This window comes from Salmo trutta, chromosome 32 (assembly GCF_901001165.1).
Source record: "Salmo trutta chromosome 32, fSalTru1.1, whole genome shotgun sequence".
Taxonomy (NCBI): Eukaryota; Metazoa; Chordata; class Actinopteri; order Salmoniformes; family Salmonidae; genus Salmo; species Salmo trutta.
In genome coordinates this window covers 34815887-34837939 of record NC_042988.1, presented here as the reverse complement: position 1 = coordinate 34837939, position 22053 = coordinate 34815887, and the positions used below count along the sequence as shown (strand labels likewise).

The 22053-nt window shown below is 48.6% G+C and overlaps 1 protein-coding gene across 1 annotated transcript in view; it reads right to left on the bottom strand.

Moving 5' to 3' along the window:
* The window catches only part of LOC115171784 (ATP-binding cassette sub-family A member 3), a 93086-nt gene that overhangs the window by 4770 nt on the left and 66263 nt on the right, over nt 1-22053 (bottom strand). Inside the window, exons 13-29 of the mRNA XM_029728919.1 lie at nt 21098-21252; nt 17380-17535; nt 15208-15418; nt 14774-14924; nt 14216-14314; nt 9642-9840; nt 9068-9374; nt 8587-8860; nt 7320-7524; nt 6848-7067; nt 5993-6151; nt 5212-5384; nt 4755-4889; nt 4156-4350; nt 3506-3693; nt 1180-1350; nt 787-983 (exon numbers count right to left, since the gene is read on the bottom strand). Of these exons, the coding sequence (XP_029584779.1) occupies nt 787-983; nt 1180-1350; nt 3506-3693; nt 4156-4350; nt 4755-4889; nt 5212-5384; nt 5993-6151; nt 6848-7067; nt 7320-7524; nt 8587-8860; nt 9068-9374; nt 9642-9840; nt 14216-14314; nt 14774-14924; nt 15208-15418; nt 17380-17535; nt 21098-21252 (3195 nt within the window). The remainder of the gene's footprint in view (nt 1-786; nt 984-1179; nt 1351-3505; nt 3694-4155; nt 4351-4754; nt 4890-5211; nt 5385-5992; nt 6152-6847; nt 7068-7319; nt 7525-8586; nt 8861-9067; nt 9375-9641; nt 9841-14215; nt 14315-14773; nt 14925-15207; nt 15419-17379; nt 17536-21097; nt 21253-22053) is intronic.

The window sequence follows — 22053 nt, the reverse complement described above, 5'->3', positions numbered from 1 at the left end:
TAATTTAATCAGAAGCCACTGCCAGATTTCTGGATAGGGCTGTGCTCAGAGTTTCTTGCCTTGGCAAATCACGCTGTTAAGACACTGATGCCCTTTGCAACCACGTATCTATGTGAGAGTGGATTCTCAGCCCTCACTAGCATGAAAACTAAATACAGGCACAGACTGCATGTGGAAAATCATTTAAGACTGAGACTCTCTCCACAACCCAACATTGCAGAGTTATGTGCATCCTTTCAAGCACACCCTTCTCATTAACCTGTGGTGAGCTTTTCACAATTTTCAATGAACAAAAAGTTGTATATGTAAGATGGCTAAATAAAGAGCACAATTATTGATTATTATTATTTGTGCCCTGGTCCTTTAAGAGCTCTTTGTCACTTCCCATGAGCCGGGTTGTGACAAAAACTCACACTCATTCTTATGTTTAATAAAGGTATTGTATAGTGTGTGTGTGGCAGGCTTACAATGATGGCAAAAAAACAACATTTGAGAGTGCGCTGACCCTGGTGCTAGAGGGGGTACGCAGCTGGAGGTTGAATGTTTGAAGGGGTAAGGGACTATAAAAAGTTTAGGAAGTACTGCCTTAAACCATTGACAGTCAAACATCTTGGATTATCTTTGAACCAGCCTCAGGGGGTGGGGTGCGTGCGTGTCTGTGTGCATACGTGCGCGTGTGTGTGTGTGTGTGTGCGTACACTACGCGCGCCTGTATAAGTTTGTTTGTGTGTGTGCACCCGTGTATGTTCATGAGTCTGACTCAGAGTGTGTGTGTGTCTCTCTGACCTGGGAAGGTGCTCTCGATGAAGTCCTTGAAGAGTTGCAGGTCGCCATCCTCCACCTCCTTGTCCACTCGTACTTTAGCCAGTAGTGTGTAGCCACTGCCAAACTTACTCTTCAGGTGCTGGGGACTGCCCAGACACTTAAACTGACCGTTCACCATCACAGCCAGCCGGGTACACAGAGCCTCACATTCCTCCATACTACAGCAGAGAGAGAGAAGGGGAAGAACAGTGGAACAAAAGAGGAGAGGGAGAAAGGTAATCCAAGCACGACAGCATCCATTTTATTCTCTGAGTCACTCTGTTCCTTTCTGTGACACAGTAATGACTGTACTGGAAGGTGGAGGACGGTGATGGTGGCGATGAAGAGGATGGTGTGTGTGTGTGCTATGCTCACCTGTGAGAAGTGATGATGATGGCCTTTCCAGACTCTCGGGTGCGCGTCACGGCGTCCCACAGCAGTCGCCTAGCAACCGGGTCCATGCCAGTGGATGGCTCGTCCAGGAAGATGACCGGGGGTCCACCAATCAGAGCCACAGCCGCACTCAGCTTCCTCTTATTGCCCCCGCTGGAGGGAGAAAGATAGAAAGGGGGGGTAGGAAGGGATTTGAGGGAGAAGGGATGGGGATGGGGAGGGAAGTGGAGGGAGAGGGGCAAGAGGGAGAGAGAGGGAGGGGGCAAGAGGGACAGAGAGGGAGGAAAGAGGAAAGGGAGTGTGTTTGTACTCAGTAATATCTTGACATTCATGAGCTATGTCTCTAGAGAGAGGAGTAGTGTACACTATAGGACAAGATATATCTCTAGAGAGAAGGTTTAGTGTACACTATAGGACAAGATATATCTCTATAGAGAGAAGGACTAGTGTACACTATAGGACAAGATATATCTCTAGAGAGAGAAGGACTAGTGTACACTATAGGACAAGATATATCTATAGAGAGAAGGACTAGTGTACACTATAGGACAAGATATATCTATAGAGAGAAGGACTAGTGTACACTATAGGACAAGATATATCTCTATAGAGAGAAGGACTAGTGTACACTATAGGACAAGATATATCTCTAGAGGGAGAAGGACTAGTGTACACTATAGGACAAGATATATCTATAGAGAGAAGGACTAGTGTACACTATAGGACAAGATATATCTATAGAGAGAGAAGGACTAGTGTACACTATAGGACAAGATATCTCTCTATAGAGGGAGAAGGAGTAGTGTACACTATAGGACAAGATATATCTATAGAGAGAAGGACTAGTGTACACTATAGGACAAGATATATCTATAGAGAGAAGGACTAGTGTACACTATAGGACAAGATATATCTCTATAGAGAGAAGGACTAGTGTACACTATAGGACAAGATATATCTATAGAGAGAGAAGGACTAGTGTACACTATAGGACAAGATATATCTCTATAGAGGGAGAAGGAGTAGTGTACACTATAGGACAAGATATATCTATAGAGAGAAGGACTAGTGTACACTATAGGACAAGATATATCTATAGAGGGAGAAGGACTAGTGTACACTATAGGACAAGATATATCTATAGAGGGAGAAGGACTAGTGTACACTATAGGACAAGATATATCTCTATAGAGGGAGAAGGACTAGTGTACACTATAGGACAAGATATATCTCTATAGAGGGAGAAGGAGTAGTGTACACTATAGGACAAGATATATCTATAGAGGGAGAAGGACTAGTGTACACTATAGGACAAGATATATCTATAGAGGGAGAAGGACTAGTGTACACTATAGGACAAGATATATCTATAGAGGGAGAAGGACTAGTGTACACTATAGGACAAGATATATCTATAGAGAGAGAAGGACTAGTGTACACTATAGGACAAGATATATCTATAGAGAGAAGGACTAGTGTACACTATAGGACAAGATATATCTATAGAGGGAGAAGGACTAGTGTACACTATAGGACAAGATATATCTATAGAGAGAGAAGGACTAGTGTACACTATAGGACAAGATATATCTATAGAGAGAGAAGGACTAGTGTACACTATAGGACAAGATATATCTATAGAGAGAGAAGGACTAGTGTACACTATAGGACAAGATATATCTATAGAGGGAGAAGGACTAGTGTACACACACTGTCTCCCACCCCCAAACCAACACACACACACACACTGTCCCCCACTCCCAAAGCAACACACACACACACACACTGTCTCCCACCCCCAAACCAACACACACACACACACACACACTGTCCCCCACCCCAACACACACACACACACTGTCCCCCACCCCAACACACACACACACACTGTCCCCCACCCCAACACACACACACACACACTGTCCCCCACCCCAACACACACACACACACACACACACACACACACACACACACACACACACACACACACACACACACACACTGTCCCCCACCCCAACACACACACTGTCCCCCACCCCCCCACACACACACACACAGTCCCCCACCCCCACACACACACACACAGTCCCCCACCCCCACACACACACACACAGTCCCCCACCCCCACCCCAACACACACACACTGTCCCCCACCCCCAAACCAACACACACACTGTCCCCCACCCCCAAACCAACACACACACTGTCCCCCACCCCCAAACCAACACACACACTGTCCCCACCCCCAAACCAACACACACACACACACACAGCCCCTCCCCCCTCACTCTCTCCCCTGAATGCTTACCTGTAGCTGCGGCACAGTTTGTCAGCATGGGGCTCCAGTAGTAAGGACCGTAGCACGTTCTCCACGCAGCCCGACACGTATTTCTCTGGAATCCCCCGGAGCCTAGCGTACATGCTCAGCGTTTCTCTTCCTGTCATGTGATCCAGGACAGCGTCGAACTGCGGGCAATAGCCAATCCGCTGCTGTACCTACGACACACGGGAGAGAGGGTGGTGTCATGCAAGGTGATATTGTGAGTTTCATAGTATATTAGAACTGGTTTGTGTTCAAGAGGCACAAAGCGTAGGAAAACAGCCCCTAATTGAGAAGGTCCTATCTGTACACGTTCAATAAGAAATGCTAGTTTTTGTTTTCTGTTGCAAAATGCCTTGCTACGGTGTGCCCTAATTAACTTTTAAGTAAGGGCGGCAGGTTGCTTAGAGGTTTGAGTATACCCGAGCCGACAAGGTGAAAAACCTGCCGATGTGCCCTTGAGCAAGGTAGTTAACCTTAATTTGCTCGAGGGATGCCGTAGTACTATGGATGACCCTGTCAAACAACACATTTCACTGCACCTATCCTGTGTATGTGACATTCAAACATTTTTATTTTTTATTTTTATTTTTAAACAGTGCAAATGTTTTCCTCTCTCTCTCCTTCATCTCTCCTACCTTCTTGACATCCCTCAGAATGCTGTAGCCGTCAATGTAAGCATCGCCAGAGGTGACGGTCTCGTCCCCGGTGAGCATCTTGAAGGTGGTGGTCTTCCCTGCTCCATTGAAACCCAGCAGGCCAAAACACTCTCCTTTCCCCACTGCTAGAGAGAGTCTGTCTACCGCCAGTACTGTTTCTCCACTGCTGTATACCTGGAGGGAGAGAGGGAGGGAGGGAGATCACTGCTGTATACCTGGAGGGAGGGAGGGAGATCACTGCTGTATACCTGGAGGGAGGGAGGGAGATCACTGCTGTATACCTGGAGGGAGGGAGGGAGATCACTGCTGTATACCTGGAGGGAGGGAGGGAGGGAGGGAGATCACTGCTGTATACCTGGAGGGAGGGAGGGAGGGAGATCACTGCTGTAGAACTGGAGGGAGGGAGAGAGACAGACAGACAGACAGACAGACAGACAGACAGACAGACAGACAGACAGACAGACACAGACAGACACAGACAGACAGACACAGACAGACAGACACAGACAGACAGACGACCCTCACCACTACTGGATGCCTCTGGGAGGGAGACCAGACTAACAGACAGGTTGCTGTACCTTGCTGAGGTCCTGCAGTATGAGTGGGCTCCCCACCATAGACTCTACTATGGGCGAACACTCCAGAACCCTCTTCCTCTCCTCCGCTACGTCCCTGTCCTCCGGCAGTAGGGCCGCATCCCCCATCAGAGGCAGCTAGGAGACATACTGACTGTCATTATCAATGAGGTCTTTTTATACTATTGGCATAATACAGCTGTAAGAAATTGCAGCAGGGAACAGTAAATGTTGAATTTTGACATGTAGCCAACCACACCAAAATTATACCAGTTTTTCAGAAATCTGAAATTTTTAAGAGAAGAGTAGAATTTGCTCTCGACTACAGCCCTATATAAACAAATGTGCATTAGTTTAATCTCGCTCAGGGCATCACGTGGGCACATTTTCTGAAAACTCTGCCCACCCGGGGCATGAGGCAGCACCGTATAGTCAATTCTCTGGCCCCTCCCCTTCTGACCTGTTTACGTCTGCTGGCGAGGCGGGTGAGGAAGCGGCGGAGGGTTTTGACACACTGCATCTCGATGATGAAGAGGAGGGTGATGAAGACTACACCCTGCAGGGACAGGGCCACCAGGAAGCACCCCACCCCCGGCTCTGACATGGAGAAGTAGTTCTCCTGGTACGTGATGTCTGGAAGAGGGAGGAGCACCAGTCATGGCTACGAAGGGTTAACTAGAAAATAGCATGACAGGTTCTTCATCATCCTCATTACCATCGTCATAGTTAGAATCCTTCTCATCAACATTATTGTGATCATCATCACAATATTACTACAACTACATATCATGTAACACAGTGGTATTCAAACTTTTTCAGCCGAGCCCATTTTTTATTTTTCGCCAGCATTTCCGGAGAACCATTTTTATTTTATATTTTTTATTCTGGCACCCCACCCTAAATATAACATCAACCTTAAAATCTGTAAAAAAAAATATATATATATATATTTTTTTTTAAATCACATCAACAAACAACCTTTTACTCATTACATTTGTATCTCTATCAAAATGAAGAGAACCAATACATATATTTACACAATAACATTTTATTATTCAAATTATCTTTCTCAATAACATTTGTATATTGTCCCATAAAATAATCCTCTATATTTTTGGTCCCCACCCCCCTCCCAAAGAAACAACTAATACAATAGGTATCCCTACTGAACTACTGAACTACAGACACTGTGATACAGCTACAGCTGCTGTCTCCCTGCTGTAGGAGAACACAGTACTCACTCAAAGCACGGCAGAAGGCCGTGGCCATGGGGTTGGAGGTGCAGAAGGTGATGAACTGGTAGTTCTGGTAGAACTGGCTGAAGGACATGCCCAGGCAGTAGTTAGGGAAGAGCAGGAACACCTTGTCCAGGTTACGAGACAGGTCCTGTAGATTTAGCTCTGTCAGGGGGAGAAGAGAGGAGGAGGGGAAACAGGAGGAGGAGAGGATGGGAAGAAGAGGAGAGAAGGGGAAACAGGAGGAGGAGAGGATGGGAAGAAGAGGAGAGAAGGGGAAACAGGAGGAGGAGAGGATGGGAAGAAGAGGAGAGAAGGGGAAACAGGAGGAGAGGATGGGAAGAAGAGGAGAGAAGGGGAAACAGGAGGAGAGGATGGGAAGAAGAGGAGAGAAGGGGAAACAGGAGGAGGAGAGGATGGGAAGAAGAGGAGAGAAGGGGAAACAGGAGGAGGAGAGGACGGAGGAGAGGAAATGAGATAAGAGAATCAAGGTAAGAGAAACTCAAATGTATTTCCACAGCGTATTTTGCCAGCCTTATCCCCAGTTCTGAAGCAAAGAAGTGCAGCAGTGTGCAGTAGGGGTTTGTTATTTTTCGCTATTTACTAGCAGAGAAACTGGCTCGAAATCGCCAAATCTTAAATGATTCCCCATGTAGTTAGAAGTGTAGTCTCTGAGCTGCCTAAAGGTTCAGTGTTCCAGTAGACCTAAGGACTTTTCACACCTCAGAACCAAACTGGGCCAAGCTGTACTTGCTACGCATCCCCACAGTTGCTGGACCATCCTGAAAATATCAGAGTTTGGTTTGGGTCGACACGATAGTGTGAAACGCTAGTATCTAGTATTCTGGCCCTGGCTCTCACCTGGGATGGTCATGATGGTGACGGTGAGGAAGGTGGCGGTGCCGCTGATGATGTTGAAGATGGTGAGGCGGGTGTAGGCGGTGGCAGCGGCGGAGAACAGGAAGCTGAGCAGGTACATGAGGGGGATGACGGCCCAGCCATATAGCAGCAGGATTAATAACACATCAACCAGGTGGTTGTCTGCTATGAAGGCCTTGACCCCAAACGCCCGGAACACCACCTGTTGGGAGGGAGTGTTTGGATAGCAGCTAGTTTTCAGTATTCCCCTCCCCACTCATACCATTAACAGACAGTCCTAGCAAAATTCTTGCTTCAGAAATTGCTATTGCTAAAAAACTTACTTTGTTTATTTTGGACCATTTTCATTGAAAACAATCACAGTAATGTACTTAATTGTTACCCAGAAATGATTTGATATTAATATAAAAACAGCTGCATTGGGCCTTTAAGTAAATCCAGATGGTATACTGACCAGCATGAGCATGCAGGGCAAGAAGAAGTTGACCAGGTCCCAGAGCAGTGCAGAGAACCAGAAGTTGGAGAGGTAGACGCCGCTGACCTGCTGTACGTGCTTGGACTTGAGTGAACGCTCTGTGACCAGGAGCAGGGCGAAGGTACTGGACAGGGATGCCATGCCATACATCAGGTTGATGGCGATGGCGAAGCCCGTCTGACCTCTGTGTCGAGGAGGGAAGGAGTGAGAGAGGGGGAGGGTTACTATTTAAACAGTCCCTAAACTTTCCATGTGAAAAAAGCAATTTTAATTGAATTGAGAGAGCGAGTGAGAGAGAGCGAGACGGAAGAGAGAGTGAGCGAGACCGAAGAGAGGAGGGTAAAAAAAAAGTCAGGAGGAAAATAAAGAAGGGCATGGAGCTGGGAGGAGTGACAGAAAAAAAGAAATAAAAGTAAGGGAGGAAGCAAATGATGTATTGAGTGGTGAGGTCGGCAGGTAGAGGGGAAAAGGAGGGAGAGAAAGAGATAAATATCATGAAACAATAAATATCCTGATAGCCAGGAGAACATCTTCACCAGACCTCTATCCTCTCATCCTTCTTTCACTCCATCCTTCCTGCCATCAATATACCTTCCCTGACCGAACCACTACCAATCTCTCTCCATCCTCTCACCTCTAAAAAACACCTCCTGATGAATGGTGTTGGTCAATATCTCCCCCTCAGACTCTAACTTGTTATCAGCCTCTGTTGCTTCCCCATCGATCCAGCCAGACATCCAGCAGGGCCGGGAGCTCATCGACTGGATGTGCATCCCAAATGGCACCCTATTCCCTACATAGTGTACTACTTTTGACCAGAGCCCTATGGGCCATGGTGAAAAGTAGTGCACTCTGTAAGGAATAGGTTGCCATTTGGGAAGTACCCTGGTTTAATTGGGGTTTAGTGGCTGTAACGGATGTGTTGACCACAGGTGTTAAGGATAGACAAGAATAAGGACCCAAAACAAGGTGGTTGATGGAAAAGTCAACTTCTATCTAAAAACAATAAGGAAGTTATGGACTGAGTCAGAGTGGCTCATGCAGAGTCCCCAACTAAACATTCACTCCTCTTCTCAAATGTGTTCAAGATATCACCTGTGTTCCTTCCATACCCTCGTCTCCTTCTCTCCTCTTTTTTCATCCATTCTCCCTTCCTTTCCCATCCCCTCTTTTCATAACACCCTCTCCACTTCCATACCACCACCCATCCCTCCCTCCCTCCTTCCCCTCCATACTCCCCACTCACTCTGTCAGCTGACTCTGGGCGCTCTCGGAGATGTTGCGGGGCATGGGCATGTTTCCCGTCATAATCGATGCGTTGGGCCCTGCCAGCATTTTGAACAGGGTGTTGTCCACCATCATCAGGGCTGTAGCGGCCGTGTGGTAGCCCTGGTTATTGAAGTAGGCCGTGACCTCGACGAACTTCCCCGTGCCGCTGCTGAACGATGCACCCACCACGCAGCGCTCGTTGAATGCCCCGCCCTCCTCCTCGGTCTTGGTGAGCACGTACTCCGTGAAGTCTGAGGAGAAGAAGCAGGGGATAGGGTGGATCAGTAAAGACAAGCCTTTTCCATGGGTGCATCTCTATGGTCTAAAGCCTGAAGTAGCTTCCACCATGTGTGTCTGAGATTGACTACATTGCAGACAACTGCACAGAATCACTGATCTACAAATCACCTTTCATCTCAAATAACTAGTGATCCCTTCCAACATGCTGACACGCTTACCGCTAATATTGACATCCTGGGCTTTCTGGGCAGCCAATTGCGAGGAATACACCTGTGCCAGGGCAATTGCCAGCGGTCCCTTGCCGGGCTCCAGGGCCACGGGCACAGTGGTGGGGCCATAGCGGCCCAGTGCCAGCCTCAGTTGCGGTGAGTCGTGGCGCCCGGGGAAGGTCTTTGCCACCACCAGGGCCAGCACAGTGAACACCAGGGGCACCAGGAACTGGGCCACAATCACCTTCCAGTTCCTCCAGCTATAGAGTGCCCGCTTCAGGAACATGGCATAGAACTGCTGCATGTACAGTCTGGCCTGGGGGGGGGGGGGGGGGGAAGAAAGAAGGAAAGAGACAGACAGACAGACAGACAGACAGACAGACAGACAGACAGACAGACAGACATTATTTCCATATCATCTCTGATTTAATACAGTATGTTCCTATATTTTGTAAGCTCCCAAACGTTCCTATTAATAAACCATGTTGATGACAGAAAGAGAAGATGTGTTAACAGGCAACCTTCTATATTGACATTTAGCTTACTTCCTGTCTGAACTCGCACACAAAAACTCTCCTCTCACCCCGGTGTTGAGCTTGATGTTGGAGCAGTCCTCGGAGATGAGCGTGCCGCTGTCAGTGAAGTCGGTGACGTCCGTCATGCCGCTGTAGCTGCTGGTGTCGTCCATGGTCCAGTCATGGGAGCGTCTCTCGTGTTGGTACTGCAGCGCCGGCAGCTGGATGGCCTGGATGTCCAGGCTAGAATCCACCAGCTTCCCCACTCTGGAAATACACAACAATGTACAGCTTAGTACAGTAGCAGTGTATCTAACCCAAACCCTGGATGTCCAGGCTAGAATCCACCAGCTTCCCCACTCTGGAAATACACAACAATGTACAGCTTAGTACAGTAGCAGTGTATCTAACCCAAACCCTGGATGTCCAGGCTAGAGACCAACAGCTTCACCACTCTAAGGACTCGCATAAGGAAATAAACATAAAAAAAAGTGCATTTCTCTAGTCTGACAGTAGACAGGGACCAATACAACTTAGTGGACTTCTCTAGTCTGACAGTACACAGGGACCAATACAACTTAGTGGACTTCTCTAGTCTGACAGTACACAGGGACCAATACAACTTAGTGGACTTCTCTAGTCTGACAGTACACAGGGACCAATACAACTTAGTGGACTTCTCTAGTCTGACAGTACACAGGGACCAATACAACTTAGTGGACTTCTCTAGTCTGACAGTAACTTCTCTACTCTGACAGTAACTTCTCTACTCTGACAGTAACTTCTCTACTCTGACAGTAGACAGGGATGAACTTAGTTATAACAATTTAACTGAGCTTCCCTTCTGAACGGAGCTTTATCAGGACAACATAAGGAAATATACAATTTACAGTAGTTAGATACCTAGTATTACATTATGACATAATGGAATTTACAGATGAATTGAATTAACTATGCTGAGTTTTTCCAGACCATGTGTCCTGACCAGGAAACTTTAGTTTCGGGATCCATTTTTCCAGTTTTTCATAATCATGTCAGGTGGTCCGGAAGAATGTAGGAACCTTTGTACTATATGACATCTTGACCATTTTAGACTGTACAAATGTATTTATAGACATGAAACATATTCATTCATAATTGGATGAATCTTTGTGTTCCGGAAGTGGCTTATGGAGAGAGCACTCTGTGTGAATCAATGGATGTTGATGCTGAAATCTCTTCACAGAACTCAGGAACACACCCCGGGGTCTATTGTACACCAAACAAAGCAGCTCATCGGAGAGTACTTAATAAGTGGGAGTGTGTTTGTGTTATTGGTGATGGTGAGCATTTTATGTCATTCCAGCCCTGCTAACTCTCTCTCGCCTTCTCACTCTCTGAGGGGAAGAACAGGAACTTGGACAACCACAACAGCCAGAACGCTATTTCGGTCCATTTCAAATGAATGGCTGGCTGAATTAATCAATCTTCACAACGCCTGACACAGGCAGCGCCCCCCTCAAAGAGCTTCATCTAACAGTTCTATAAGTGGTCAACGAGACCCCTATCCAGGGTGTGAAAATGAAAATGGACTCGGGGCCTCTGCAGTAGCTGTATGAAATTGATAATGGCCAAGAGACAACATATGTAGTAAGATGAAAAGATGCGGAAATGACTTGGCCAAGGTAGGAACAGTCTGAACAGGTGTTAAATTAGGTGGCTTTCAGTATATTTGAAATGAAACTGAAATGGCAGGACTAATGTAGATGGTCCACCCCTTCAAAGAGCTGGGTGGGAATAAAGCTGAATGAAATTGATAATGGAAAGAGGCTGAACGTAATAGCCAGGGTATGTACAGACTGAACACGTGTTAAGATGGTGGCTTTTAGTGGAGTTGAAAAGAAACCCTAATGATAGGACTAATGTCGATGGTGTTACACCTTTACCTACAGTACATGTATGTATCAGTGTGTACAGACTGAACACGTGTTAAGATGGTGGCTTTTAGTGGAGTTGAAAAGAAACCCTAATGATAGGGCTAATGTAGATGGTGTTACACCTTTACCTACAGTACATGTATGTATCAGTGTGTACAGACTAAACACGTGTTAAGATGGTGGCTTTTAGTGGAGTTGAAAAGAAACCTCAAATAGAGGATTAATGAGGCTTTTGTATACGGGTAATGATGGAGACACTCACTGATAGACTCACATTGTGAGGTAAAAATAATGAAGCCTGAAATGAGATATTTTGGAGGTAATTGCTATATCCTGTTTAGAGCCTTCACAGCTGTGTTCTACTGAAAAAACACGTGCCCACAAACAAACTATACTACCAGACAGTAACACAAAGACATGCATGTATGCACCCCCCCGAAACACACACACATTAAAATATGCTCGAAAACACACACACACACACACACACACACACACACACACACACACACACACACACACACACACACACACACACACACACACACACACACACACTTTAAACACAGAGGCAGAAATAATTGCTCAGATGTAAGCTGAAGGCAGCTGGCTGGTGATGCAGAGTAATTGAGCGGAAGATGAGAACTGGAATAAGTGTGTGTGTGTGTCAGTGGAGGCTCTTCAGAGGAGGAAGGGGGGGACCATCCTCCTCAGAAAAATAAAAATGTATAAAAAGTTATCTTTTTTAGATAAAACTATACAAAATATATTCACGTCACCAAATCATTGATTAAAACACTTTTTTTGCAGTGAAGGTCTACAGTAGCCTCAACAGCCCTCTGTAGGGTAGCACCATGGCATAGCCGGAGGACAGCTAGCTTCCGTCCTCCTCTGGGTACATTGACTTCAATATAAAACCTAGGAGGCTCATGGTTCTCACCCCCTTCCATAGACTTACACAGTAATTATTACAACTTCCGGGGGACATCCTCCAATCTATCAGAGCTCTGGCAGCATGAACTGACATGTTGTCCACAAAATCAAAGGAACAGAGAATGAATTTAGTACTGAAAGCATAAGATACAGCTAGGTAGCACTGCAGTGCACCAAATGTGGTGAGTAGTTGACTCAAAGAGAGATAAAGACAATAGGTGAACAGTTAAATTAATTTCTTCCAAAATGAAAGAGAAGCAAGAGAGAGATTGTCTTTTTTTTAACTTTCAGTTTCACTTAGCTAGCAAATGCAGCTAGCTAGTTTAGCCTACTCAAACCCCCTGCTCAAACAGAGGGATGCCATGTTAGCTAGCTGGCTATGACTATCCAACACAACACTAGAACTCTTCCAAGTCAAGGTAAGCTTTTGATTTTACTAATGTATTGCCACCGGGGCCTGCCGGTGTAACTGCTAAACTGTTTACTGACTGCACACTAACGTTACTGCATGATTGTAGCGGGTTTAGTAACGTGTTTTTTCTATTAGCCATGTTGACTAGGACATTACTTTAGCTAATATGATGACAACGATGTAGGCTTTAGTGGTTATGATATGGTTTGGAAAGGTTTCTTCGCCTGGTCACATACAGCTGATGTGTTGTGCATTGAAGACGTCCACAAGCGAAGGGAAAAGGTGAGAGGAGGAGAGAGCATAGCTGTGAGAAGGAATACAACATGGCTGCTATGAAACAAATGTTCACTAGTGATCAGGGGTGTATTCATTCCACAGATGTGTTGAAAAACATTTCTTAAACGGAAGCACACAGAACGAAACAGGGATAAACATTCCTGAATTTGTCCAATAGAAACTCTCATTTGCCACTGTTAGACTAATGATTACACCCTAGATCAGCTAGACGCAGGCAAGATTGTGCAAGGCGGTATTGCATGTGTCACTGTCTGTCACTTCAAATGTTTCTCTCGACCTGTGTGCACCTACGTTGTAAACTTTCATTCACAGGCTAGGTTGTAGCAACCTCATGATGAGTATAGGGAACATGTGAGTATCATGTAGTAGCCTAAACCTATCACTGTTACATTGAACTGGCTGAATGGAATATGAAAGACAGTTATCCAATATGCTGTAATAGAAATAAGGCCATGCGCATGAAACAAGTCAGCCTCCATCATCTAAAACGGCATCGACCGCCACAGGTGTATGTGTATATATATATGTTTGTGTGTACACTTAAAAGCCTGCAGGTACATACATACTCATGACAAGTGTTAATATTTATTACAACTGCAGGCTTTAAGTAAAGGTACTCTCCCTGGGAGCTGTGGTGAGAGGTCCAGACCTAGCTGGTACTCTCCCTGGGAGCTGTGTTGAGAGGTCCAGACCTAGCTGGTACTCTCCCTGGGAGCTGTGGTGAGAGGTCCAGACCTAGCTGGTACTCTCCCTGGGAGCTGTGGTGAGAGGTCCAGACCTAGCTGGTGCTCTCCCTGGGAGCTGTGGTGAGAGGTCCAGACCTAGCTGGTGCTCTCCCTGGGAGCTGTGGTGAGAGGTCCAGACCTAGCTGGTACTCTCCCTGGGAGCTGTGGTGAGAGGTCCAGACCTAGCTGGTACTCTCCCTGGGAGCTGTGGTGAGAGGTCCAGACCTAACTGGCACTCTCCCTGGGAGCTGTGGTGAGAGGTCCAGACCTAGCTGGTACTCTCCCTGGGAGCTGTGGTGAGAGATCCAGACCTAGCTGGTACTCTCCCTGGGAGCTGTGGTGAGTGTGTGATCCCATACCTGAGGAAGACCTCCTCCATGGTGGTGACAGAGGCTCCATAGCTGGCGATGCCCAGCTCCTCTCTGTTCATCTCCAGCTCTGCAAACAGCAGCTCAAACCTGGAGAGGGAAGAACGTTGATCCATCAGAGATCAGTCAGACCCGGGTCTAAAACAGTCTTCTGTCATGGGGATCTATGGTTACATCACAGGTGGTTAAACAACCTCAACAGTCAGTCTATACTGCCTCCAGATAAAACCAACAACGATGGCAGGGACCAAAATACCACCCTATTCCCGTTTTACTGCACTACTTTTCACCAGGTCAAAAGTAGCACACTAAATAGGGAATAGGGTGCCATTTGGGACATAAGCTATATATCTGCTTGAAACATCACCCTTACCTCTAGAAGTAGAGGTGTCTGTAATCATACTGTAGCAAGCAGCAACACCCTCAGATTGGACCCAACTTGGGCTCATCAAAATAGACTGACAAAAATAGTATGTGTCACACTAAACACCGAGCTGTGGCCAGCGGCACTGATGGCCTGTGTGAGACTGGGTATTGATTTTGTCTTACCGGTTGGTGCTCTCTTTGGGCAGAATGTATGAGAGCTCAGCCCCAGCACTGCTCTCCAGCGTGGCATTGGGAACGTACATGTGGACCAGCCGTGTGATCTCAGACACGTTGCACAGCGCGTCCTTCACGATCACCATGTGGTAGCCAGCACCTGAGATGCAGGAGGATCAAGTTAGATCTCTGAATCACTCTCCTATCACCTCATGACATTCTAACCTCACCTCATAACTACTAGTTATTCACACTGTTCTGTCTTGTAGTCTTCACTCCCACCACTTCCACTTCTCACCCCTTCTATCCAACCCTTTTCTTTTCACCACTACATTCCACCTCTTCTCTCTGTTTCTACAACCTCTCCATCACACCTGTTCATTTCATCATCCCTCCTCTCTTCCCTCTCTACCCATTCTTCTTTTCTCCCTCCCTCCTCTCACCATATTTGTTCTTGAGAAACAGCGGCGAGCCGCAGCACTGCAGCTCTCCCCCAGCCATGATGACTATACGGTCCCCCAGCAGGTCGGCCTCGTCCATGAAGTGTGTAGTCAGCAGGATGGTGCGCCCGCGCTTCTCGCCCTGGAGCAGGTCCCAGGTGGCCCGCCGTGCCGACGGGTCCATGCCCGATGTGGGCTCATCCAACATCACCACCTGGAGGGGAGAAGTGGTGAGATGGAAGGATGGATGGACAAAAAGATTGAGACAGGGAGGGGGGGTGGAGGCAGGGGGAGATCGAGGGATGGAAGGGAAGGGACAGAGAAAGAGCCAGAGGGGTAAGATGTGTTGAAATAGCCTTGTGTGTTGCACATACAGTGCATCAAGTATTCATAGCACATTTTGTTGTGTTACAGCCCAAATTCAAAATGGATTTCATAGATTGTTTTTCTCACCCATCTACAAACAATACCCCATAATGACAAAGTGAAAACATGTTTTTAGGAATTTTTTTAAATGTCTTGAAAATTAAATAAATAAAAGTCTAATTTACCTAAGTATTCACACCCCCGAGTCAATACTTTGTAGAAGCACTTTTGGCATTGATTACAGCTGTGAGTAGGCTGGGTCAGTCTCTAAGAGCTTTCCACACATGGATTGTGCAATATTTGGCCATTTATAATTTTCTAAATTCTTCTAGGGCTGTCAAATTGGTTGTTAATCATTGCTAGACACCCATGTTCAGGTCTTGCCATAGATTTTCAAGTAGACTTAAGTCAAAACTGTAACTCAGCAACTCAGGAACATTTGCTGACTTCTTGGTAAGCAACTCCAGTGTATATTTGGCCTTAGGTTATTGTCCTGCTGAAAGGTGATCTCATCTCCCAATTTCTGGTGGAAAGCAGACAGAACCAGGTTTTCCCCTAGGATTTTGACTGTGCTTAGCTTCATTCCGTTTCTTTTTTTATCCTGAAAAACTCCTCAGTCCTTAACAATTTCAAGCACACCCATAACACAATGCAGCCACCCCAATGTTTGAAAATATGAAAAGTGGTACTCAGTAATGTGTTGTACTGGATTTGCCCCAAACATAACACTTTATATTCAGGACAAAAAGTGAATTTCTTTGCAATTTTGTTTCAGTATTAGTTTAGTGCCTTGTTGCAAACATGATGCGTGTTTTGGAATATTTGTATTCTGTACAGGTTTCCTTCTTTTCACTCTGTCAATTAGGTTAGTATTGTGGACTAACTACATTATTGTTGATCCATCCTCAGTTTTCTCATAGTAATTAAACTCTGTAACTGTTTTAAAGTCACCATTGACCTCATGGTGAAACCCCTAAACGGTTTCCTTCCTCTCCGGCAACTGAGTTAGGAAGGACGCCTGTATCTTTGTAGTTACTGGGTGTATTGATACACCATCAAAAGTGTAATTAATAACTTCACCATGCTCAAAGGGATATTCAATGTCTAATTCATTTTTTATTTACATATAGGTGCCCTTCTTTGCGAGGCATTGGAAAACCTCCCTGTGGTTGAATCTGTGTTTGAAATTCCTGCCTGTCTGCGTGCCTGAGTGCCTGTCTGCGTGCCTGCCTGCCTGTCTGCGTGCCTGCAGAAAACCTCCCTGTGGTTGAATCTGTGTTTGAAATTCACTTCTAGACTGAGGGGCCTTACATATTGTATATGTGGGGTACAGAGATGAGGTAGTCATTCAAAAATCATGTTAAACACTATTGCACACAGAGAGTCCATGCAACTTATTACGTGACTTGTTAAGCAAATGTTTACTCCTAAACTTATTTAGGCTTGCCATAACAAACGGTTGAATACTTATTGACTGAAGACATTTCAACGTTATATTTTTCGTACATAAAAAAACAACATAATTCCACTTTGACATTATGAGGTATTGTGTTTAGGCCAGTGACAACAATCTCAACTTAATCAATTTTAAATGCAGGCTGTAACACAACAAAATGTGGAAAAAGTCAAAAGGATATGTATTTATTCATGCAATTATGGTATGCCTGTACTTTGACAATGCCACGCTAACTAACCCTCTGGGGTTAATAAAGTCATTTTGAATTGAGTGACAAGACAATACCGTCAGGTCAAAAGCAGTGCACTTGAATAGGGAAATGGGTGGCATTTGGGACGCAATCCAATACTGACCTTGGAGTCTCCGATGAGGCCGATGCCGATGGATAGTTTCCTCTTCATCCCACCTGACAGGGTCTTGGAGTGGGAATGCCGCTTGTCCTCCAGGTTCAGGATCCTGATGATCCGGTCCACCTCAGCTGGAATCTTCTCCTGGGAATACCCCTTCAGCTGGAGACGAGACAGAGAAAAACATAAGGAATAACCCTTCAACCGGAGATGAGACGAGACAGAGAGAGAGACATAAGGAATAACCCTTCAACTGGAGACGAGACAAAGAGACATAAGGAATAACCCTTCAACTGGAGACAAGACAGAGAGAGAGAGAGACATAAGGAATAACCCTTCAACTGGAGACGAGACAAAGAGACATAAGGAATAACCCTTCAACTGGAGACGAGACAGAGAGAAAAAGAGACATAAGGAATAACCCTTCAGCTGGAGACAAGACAGAGACATAAGGAATAACCTTTCAGCTGGAGATGAGATGAGAGAGAGGGAGAGAGAGACATAAGGAATAACCCTTTAGCTGGAGATGAGAGGCATATGGAATACATACCAACAGAGAGCGAGAGCATGAGAAAGCGCAAGGGAGAGCGAGTGCGAGAGAAATTTGTGGGAAGAAGGGAAGTATGGAATGTGAGGAAAAGTTAGAGTGAAATTGAGAAAGTAAACTTAAAAGGAAAGATAAGAGGACAGAAGGTAAGGAAAGTAGAGGGGAATGGTGCCTGCCTGCCCGTCTCTGTGCCCGCCCGTCTCTGTGCCCGCCCGTCTCTGTGCCCGCCCGTCTCTGTGCCCGCCCGTCTCTGTGCCCGCCCGCCTGCGTGCCCGCCTGCCTGTCTGCGTGCCTGTCTGCGTGCCTGTCTGCGTGCCTGTCTGCGTGCCTGTCTGCGTGCCTGTCTGCGTGCCTGTCTGCGTGCCTGTCTGCGTGCCTGTCTGCCTTTCAGCGTGCCTGTCTGCGTGCCTGCCTGCCTGCCTGCCTGCCTGCCTGCCTGCCTGCATGCCTGCCTGTCTCTGTGCCTGTCTGCCTGTCTGCCTGCCTGCCTGCCTGCCTGCCTGTCTGCATACCTGCATGCCTGCCTGTCTCTGTGCCTGTCTGCCTGCCTGTCTCTGTGCCTGTCTGCCTGCCTGTCTCTGTGCCTGTCTGCCTGCCTGTCTCTGTGCCAGTCTGCCTGCCTGTCTCTGTGCCAGTCTGCCTGCCTGTCTCTGTGCCAGTCTGCCTGCCTGTCTCTGTGCCAGTCTGCCTGCCTGTCTCTGTGCCAGTCTGCCTGCCTGTCTCTGTGCCAGTCTGCCTGCCTGTCTCTGTGCCAGTCTGCCTGCCTGTCTCTGTGCCAGTCTGCCTGCCTGTCTCTGTGCCAGTCTGCCTGCCTGTCTCTGTGCCAGTCTGCCTGCCTGTCTCTGTGCCAGTCTGCCTGCCTGTCTCTGTGCCAGTCTGCCTGCCTGTCTCTGTGCCAGTCTGCCTGCCTGACTGCCTGCCTGTCTCTGTGCCTGCCTGCCTGTCTCTGTGCCTGCCTGCCTGTCTCTGTGCCTGCCTGCCTGTCTCTGTGCCTGCCTGCCTGTCTCTGTGCCTGCCTGTCTCTGTGCCTGCCTGTCTCTGTGCCTGCCTGTCTCTGTGCCTGCCTGCCTGCCTGCCTGTCTCTGTGCCGGTCTGCCTGCCTGCCTGTCTCTGTGCCGGTCTGCCTGCCTGCCTGTCTCTGTGCCTGTCTCTGTGCCGGTCTGCCTGCCTGCCTGTCTCTGTGCCTGTCTCTGTGCCTGTCTGCCTGCCTGCCTGCCTGCCTGTCTCTGTGCCAGTCTGCCTGCCTGCCTGCCTGCCTGTCTCTGTGCCAGTCTGCCTGCCTGCCTGCCTGCCTGTCTCTGTGCCAGTCTGCCTGCCTGCCTGCCTGCCTGCCTGTCTCTGTGCCAGTCTGCCTGCCTGCCTGCCTGCCTGCCTGTCTCTGTGCCAGTCTGCCTGCCTGCCTGCCTGCCTGCCTGTCTCTGTGCCAGTCTGCCTGCCTGCCTGCCTGCCTGTCTCTGTGCCAGTCTGCCTGCCTGCCTGCCTGCCTGTCTCTGTGCCAGTCTGCCTGCCTGCCTGCCTGCCTGTCTCTGTGCCAGTCTGCCTGCCTGACTGCCTGACTGTCTGCCTGCCTGCCTGTCTCTGTGCCTGCCTGCCTGTCTCTGTGCCTGCCTGTCTCTGTGCCTGCCTGTCTCTGTGCCTGCCTGTCTCTGTGCCTGCCTGCCTGCCTGCCTGTCTCTGTGCCGGTCTGCCTGCCTGCCTGTCTCTGTGCCTGTCTCTGTGCCTGCCTGTCTCTGTGCCTGTCTCTGTGCCTGTCTGCCTGCCTGCCTGTCTCTGTGCCTGTCTCTGTGCCTGTCTGCCTGCCTGCCTGCCTGCCTGCCTGTCTCTGTGCCTGCCTGCCTGCCTGCCTGTCTCTGTGCCGGTCTGCCTGCCTGCCTGTCTCTGTGCCGGTCTGCCTGCCTGCCTGTCTCTGTGCCGGTCTGCCTGCCTGCCTGTCTCTGTGCCGGTCTGCCTGCCTGCCTGTCTCTGTGCCGGTCTGCCTGCCTGCCTGTCTCTGTGCCGGTCTGCCTGCCTGCCTGTCTCTGTGCCGGTCTGCCTGCCTGCCTGTCTCTGTGCCGGTCTGCCTGCCTGCCTGTCTCTGTGCCGGTCTGCCTGCCTGCCTGTCTCTGTGCCGGTCTGCCTGCCTGCCTGTCTCTGTGCCGGTCTGCCTGCCTGCCTGTCTCTGTGCCTGTCTCTGTGCCTGTCTGCCTGCCTGCCTGTCTCTGTGCCTGTCTCTGTGCCTGTCTGCCTGCCTGCCTGTCTCTGTGTCTGTCTCTGTGCCTGTCTCTGTGCCTGTCTGCCTGCCTGCCTGTCTCTGTGCCTGTCTCTGTGCCTGTCTGCCTGCCTGCCTGTCTCTGTGCCTGTCTCTGTGCCTGTCTGCCTGTCTCTGTGCCTGTCTCTGTGCCTGTCTGTCTGCCTGCCTGCCTGTCTCTGTGCCTGTCTCTGTGCCGGTCTGCCTGCCTGCCTGTCTCTGTGCCGGTCTGCCTGCCTGCCTGTCTCTGTGCCGGTCTGCCTGCCTGCCTGTCTCTGTGCCGGTCTGCCTGCCTGCCTGCCTCTGTGCCTGCCTGCCTCTGTGCCTGCCTGCCTCTGTGCCTGCCTGCCTCTGTGCCTGCCTGCCTCTGTGCCTGCCTGCCTCTGTGCCTGCCTGCCTCTGTGCCTGCCTGCCTCTGTGCCTGCCTGCCTCTGTGCCTGCCTGCCTCTGTGCCTGCCTGCCTCTGTGCCTGCCTGCCTCTGTGCCTGCCTGCCTCTGTGCCTGCCTGCCTCTGTGCCTGCCTGCCTGCCTCTGTGCCTGCCTCTGTGCCTGCCTCTGTGCCTGCCTCTGTGCCTGCCTCTGTGCCTGCCTCTGTGCCTGCCTCTGTGCCTGCCTCTGTGCCCGTCTGCCTGCCTCTGTGCCCGTCTGCCTGCCTCTGTGCCCGTCTGCCTGCCTCTGTGCCCGTCTGCCTGCCTCTGTGCCCGTCTGCCTGCCTCTGTGCCCGTCTGCCTGCCTCTGTGCCCGTCTGCCTGCCTCTGTGCCCGTCTGCCTGCCTCTGTGCCCGTCTGCCTGCCTCTGTGCCCGTCTGCCTGCCTCTGTGCCCGTCTGCCTGCCTCTGTGCCCGTCTGCCTGCCTCTGTGCCTGTCTCTGTTCCTGTCTGCCTGCCTGCCTGTCTCTGTGCCTGTCTGCCTGCCTGTCTCTGTGCCTGCCTGCGTATTTGCATGTCTTACCTGTGTGTAGAATAGCAGGTGCTCCCGGACAGTGAGGTTGTCAAAGAGCACGTCGTGCTGCGGACACAGGCCCAGGCTGTGGCGAATCACAGCCATGTCCTGACAGATGTCATAGCCGTTAATGTAGGCCCTGCCACTGCTGGGAGGAAACAGACCTGGAGGATACACAGAGAAACATAGCTGTTAATGTAGGCCCTGCCACTGAAACAGACCTTGAGGATACACAGAGAAACATAGCTGTTAATGTAGGCCCTGCCACTGAAACAGACCTGGAGGATACACAGAGAAACATAGCTGTTAATGTAGGCCCTGCCACTGAAACAGACCTGGAGGATACACAGAGAAACATAGCTGTTAATGTAGGCCCTGCCACTGAAACAGACCTGGAGGATACACAGAGAAACATAGCTGTTAATGTAGGCCCTGCCACTGAAACAGACCTGGAGGATACACAGAGAAACATAGCTGTTAATGTAGGCCCTGCCACTGAAACAGACCTGGAGGATACACAGAGAAACATAGCTGTTAACTTCTTTGGGATAGGTGGCAGTATTTTCACGGCTGGATAAAAAAACGTACCTGATTTAATCTGGTTACTACTCCTGCCCAGAAACTAGAATATGCATATAATTAGTAGATTTGGATAGAAAACACAAAAGTTTCTAAAACTGTTTGAATTATGTCTGTGTATAACAGAACTCATATGGCAGGCCAAAACCTGAGAAGATTCCATACAGGAAGTGCCCTGTCTGACAATTTGTTGTCCTTCTGTTGCATCTCTATCGAAAATACAGCATCTGTGCTGTAACGTGACATTTTCAAAGGCTTCCATTGGCTCTCTAAAGCCGCCAGAAAGTGGAATGGGGTGTCTGCTGTCTCTGGGCGAAGAACAGCAGGAGAATATGTAAGTGGTCAGCCTGGGGACAGTGACACTGGAGATGCGCGTTTATGAGAAT